This window comes from Coregonus clupeaformis, unplaced genomic scaffold (assembly GCF_020615455.1).
Source record: "Coregonus clupeaformis isolate EN_2021a unplaced genomic scaffold, ASM2061545v1 scaf0050, whole genome shotgun sequence".
Lineage (NCBI taxonomy): Eukaryota > Metazoa > Chordata > Actinopteri > Salmoniformes > Salmonidae > Coregonus > Coregonus clupeaformis.
Window position 1 is genome coordinate 170,001 of NW_025533505.1, and position 5,000 is coordinate 175,000.

The 5,000-nt window shown below is 53.1% G+C and overlaps 1 protein-coding gene across 1 annotated transcript in view; it reads right to left on the reverse strand.

The window, feature by feature from the left end:
- sv2ba (synaptic vesicle glycoprotein 2Ba) overlaps positions 1-5,000 on the reverse strand; it is a 34,734-nt gene that overhangs the window by 5,103 nt on the left and 24,631 nt on the right. Inside the window, exons 8-10 of the mRNA XM_041869466.2 lie at positions 3,559-3,647; positions 3,161-3,325; positions 2,923-3,056 (exon numbers count right to left, since the gene is read on the reverse strand). Of these exons, the coding sequence (XP_041725400.1) occupies positions 2,923-3,056; positions 3,161-3,325; positions 3,559-3,647 (388 nt within the window). The remainder of the gene's footprint in view (positions 1-2,922; positions 3,057-3,160; positions 3,326-3,558; positions 3,648-5,000) is intronic.

The following is a 5,000-nucleotide window of genomic DNA, read 5'->3' on the forward strand; positions in this document are numbered from 1 at the left end:
GCTCAATTTAGAGTCTCATAGCAAAGGATCGGAATTCTTATGTAAATGAATAAAAACCTGTTTCCGCTTTGTCATTATGAGGTATTGTGTGTAGACTGATGAGGATTCTTTTTTTATTTAATCCATTTTAGAATAAGGCCGTAACATAACATAATGTGGAAAAAGTCAAGGGGTCTGAATACTTTCCGAATGCACTGTACATCACATACATAATGCACCTCACACATCCGGATAGTCTCAGAAAGAGGTTCAACGGCTAAGGTGAACAGCAAGGGGGACATGTCTCGTCCCTCTATGGAATCAGGGACTAATTGATTGATTTGGGGGACATGTCTCGTCCCTCTATGGAATCAGGGACTAATTGATTGATTTGGGGGACATGTCTCGTCCCTCTATGGAATCAGGGACTAATTGATTGATTTGTGAGAATCCTTGCACAGGGGTTCCACATCAGATATGTGATATCAGATATGATACCTCTGCGGAAGCACAGTTCCCGCTCAGCCCAGTCAAAACTGTTCGCTGCTCTGCCACCCCAATGGTGGAACAAGCTCCCTCACGACGCCAGGACAGCGGAGTCACTGACCACCTTCCGGAGACACTTGAAACCCCACCTCTTTAAGGAATACCTGGGATAGTATAAAAGTAATCCTTATACCGCCCCCCACCCCACCCCCACGAAAAAAGTGGTTGTCCCACTGGCTATCATAAGGTGAATGCACCAATTTGTAAGTGGCTCTGGATAAGAGTGTCTGCTAAATGACGTAAATGTAAATGTATGACACCTACCTGTGGCGGTCCTCATGAGAGCCTACCTGTGTCACCTACCTGTGGCGGTCCTCATGAGAGCCTACCTGTGGCGGTCCTCATGAGAGCCTACCTGCGGCGGTCCTCATGAGAGCCTACCTGTGGCGGTCCTCATGAGAGCCTACCTGTGGCGGTCCTCATGAGAGCCTACCTGTCTCACCTACCTGTGGCGGTCCTCATGAGAAGGTCCTCATGAGAGCCTACCTGTGTCACCAACCTGTGGCGGTCCTCATGAGAGCCTACCTGTGTCACCTAACTGTGGCGGTCCTCATGAGAGCCTACCTGTGGCGGTCCTCATGAGAGCCTACCTGTGGCAGTCCTCATGAGAGCCTACCTGTGTCACCTAACTGTGGCGGTCCTCATGAGAGCCTACCTGTGGCGGTCCTCACGAGAGCCTACCTGTGTCACCTACCTGTGGCGGTCCTCATGAGAGCCTACCTGTGTCACCTACCTGTGGCGGTCCTCATGAGAGCCTACCTGTGCCACCTACCTGTAGCGGTCCTCATGAGAGCCTACCTGTGGCGGTCCTCATGAGAGCCTACCTGTGTCACCTACCTGTGGCGGTCCTCATGAGAGCCTACCTGTGTCACCTAACTGTGGCGGTCCTCATGAGAGCCTACGTGTGGCGGTCCTCATGAGAGCCTACCTGTGGCGGTCCTCATGAGAGCCTACCTGTGTCACCTAACTGTGGCGGTCCTCATGAGAGCCTACCTGTGGCGGTCCTCACGAGAGCCTACCTGTGTCACCTACCTGTGGCGGTCCTCATGAGAGCCTACCTGTGTCACCTACCTGTGGCGGTCCTCATGAGAGCCTACCTGTGCCACCTACCTGTAGCGGTCCTCATGAGAGCCTACCTGTGGCGGTCCTCATGAGAGCCTACCTGTGTCACCTACCTGTGGCGGTCCTCATGAGAGCCTACTTGTGTCACCCACCTGTGGCGGTCCTCATGAGAGCCTACCTGTGCCACCTACCTGTGGCGGTCCTCATGAGAGCCTACCTGTGGCGGTCCTCATGAGAGCCTACCTGTGTCACCTACCTGTGGCAGTCCTCCTGAGAGCCTACCTGTGTCACCTACCTGTGGCGGTCCTCCTGAGAGCCTACCTGTGTCACCTACCTGTGGCGGTCCTCATGAGAGCCTACCTGTGTCACCTACCTGTGGCGGTCCTCATGAGAGCCTACCTGTGGCGGTCCTCCTGAGAGCCTACCTGTGTCACCTACCTGTGGCGGTCCTCATGAGAGCCTACCTGTGTCACCTACCTGTGGCGGTCCTCATGAGAGCCTACCTGTGGCGGTCCTCATGAGAGCCTACCTGTGGCGGTCCTCATGAGAGCCTACCTGTGGCGGTCCTTCTGAGAGCCTACCTGTGTCACCTACCTGTGGCGGTCCTCATGAGAGCCTACCTGTGTCACCTACCTGTGGCGGTCCTCATGAGAGCCTACCTGTGGCGGTCCTCATGAGAGCCTACCTGTGGCGGTCCTCATGAGAGCCTACCTGTGTCACCTAACTGTGGCGGTCCTCATGAGAGCCTACCGGTGGCGGTCCTCATGAGAGCCTACCTGTGGCGGTCCTCATGAGAGCCTACCTGTGTCACCTACCTGTGGCGGTCCTCATGAGAGCCTACCTGTGGCGGTCCTCATGAGAGCCTACCTGTGGCGGTCCTCATGAGAGCCTACCTGTGGCGGTCCTCATGAGAGCCTACCTGTGGCGGTCCTCATGAGAGCCTACCTGTGGCGGTCCTCATGAGAGCCTACCTGTGGCGGTCCTCCTGAGAGCCTACCTGTGGCGGTCCTCATGAGAGCCTACCTGTGGCGGTCCTCCTGAGAGCCTACCTGGGGCGGTCCTCCTGAGAGCCTACCTGTGGCGGTCCTCCTGAGAGCCTACCTGGGGCGGTCCTCCTGAGAGCCTACCTGTGGCGGTCCTCCTGAGAGCCTACCTGTGGCGGTCCTCCTGAGAGCCTACCTGTGGCGGTCCTCCTGAGAGCCTACCTGTGGCGGTCCTCCTGAGAGCCTACCTGTGGCGGTCCTCCTGAGAGCCTACCTGTGGCGGTCCTCCTGAGAGCCTACCTGTGGCGGTCCTCCTGAGAGCCTACCTGTGGCGGTCCTCCTGAGAGCCTACCTGTGTTATAGAAGACCGTGTTCTTGATGGTGCAGTTCTCAAAGTACGTGTTGGTCGACCTGATGTCCTCAAAGTAACAGTTCTCAAACAGGGAATCTTCAAACTTCACCGACTTGATCTCTATATTCATGAACCTAGATAAGAGAGAACAACCCTGCTTCAGTAAAGACATCTGACATCCCTGTGACATACTAGTTGTCCAGTCATAATATCCCATATTGTCATCACTGTGACATACTTGTCGTGGATGTATTCTCCCTCTTTGTGGATCTGGTTGACCAGGGAGAAGTTGAAGTGGAATCGCTCGACTCGTTCTTGATGGAAGAGTCTCACCTTGGACTCGTACTCCTCATACTGCATGTACTTGATCATGTCAGGGAACCACACCGACAGCCCGTGGTAGCTGAGACGCAGAAGGAACAGTCATCCATCATGATTGACACATCCATAGAGACTTAACAGTGCTCTCTAGTGGTAGCAAGCTATCATGTTTAAGTTTTAGATATGCAGACGTTCATGATCTGGATTGCTTTGACTGGATTGGATATCTCCTGTATTGGTTTAGGATCACCTGATGGAATAACAGGGGGGGTTGTTGAATATACTCACAACAAAAGGTTAGTACTGTTTGTTTACCTGAAGGCCATGGTGAACCAGACGATAGCCAGGAACAGACCCTGCAGTCTGAGGTCTGGTGCTGCCAGGGACATCACGTTCTGCATTACCTGGAAACATGGAGGCAACAGCACCAACAAATCGTCCTCCTGGTTCAGATACACTCTTATGAGCAGTGCTATTGACGGTTTTCAACACTCTTATGAGCAGTGTTATTGACAGTTTTCAACACTCTTATGAGCAGTGCTATTGACGGTTTTCAAAAACTTTAGAACATTTTGAATCATGTCAAGAATATGTATTGTAGCAATCTGAATTCAACACCTAGCATCCTAATAGGGGTTAGGATCTCTTGGGGTAATGGCTAAGGGGTTGGGTTGACTGAGGATCTCTTGGGGTAATGGCTAAGGGGTTGGGTTGACTGAGTCTCTCTTGGGGTAATGGCTAAGCGGTTGGGTTGACTGAGGATCTCTTGGGGTAATGGCTAAGGGGTTGGGTTGACTGAGTCTCTCTTGGGGTAATGGCTAAGGGGTTGGGTTGACTGAGTCTCTCTTGGGGTAATGGCTAAGGGGTTGGGTTGACTGAGGATCTCTTGGGGTAATGGCTAAGCGGTTGGGTTGACTGAGTCTCTCTTGGGGTAATGGCTAAGGGGTTGGGTTGACTGAGGATCTCTTGGGGTAATGGCTAAGCGGTTGGGTTGACTGAGGATATCTTGGGGTAATGGCTAAGGGGTTGGGTTGACTGAGTCTCTCTTGGGGTAATGGCTAAGGGGTTGGGTTGACTGAGGATCTCTTGGGGTAATGGCTAAGGGGTTGGGTTGACTGAGGATCTCTTGGGGTAATGGCTAAGGGGTTGGGTTGACTGAGGATCTCTTGGGGTAATGGCTAAGGGGTTGGGTTGACTGAGGATCTCTTGGGGTAATGGCTAAGGGGTTGGGTTGACTGAGTCTCTCTTGGGGTAATGGCTAAGGGGTTGGGTTGACTGAGGATCTCTTGGGGTAATGGCTAAGGGGTTGGGTTGACTGAGGATCTCTTGGGGTAATGGCTAAGGGGTTGGGTTGACTGAGGATCTCTTGGGGTAATGGCTAAGGGGTTGGGTTGACTGAGGATCTCTTGGGGTAATGGCTAAGGGGTTGGGTTGACTGAGGATCTCTTGGGGTAATGGCTAAGGGGTTGGGTTGACTGAGGATCTCTTGGGGTAATGGCTAAGGGGTTGGGTTGACTGAGGATCTCTTGGGGTAATGGCTAAGGGGGTTGGGTTGACTGAGTCTCTCTTGGGGTAATGGCTAAGGGGTTGGGTTGACTGAGGATCTCTTGGGGTAATGGCTAAGGGGTTGGGTTGACTGAGGATCTCTTGGGGTAATAGCTAAGGGGTTGGGTTGACTGAGGATCTCTTGGGGTAATGGCTAAGGGGTTGGGTTGACTGAGGATCTCTTGGGGTAATGGCTAAGGGGTTGGGTTGAC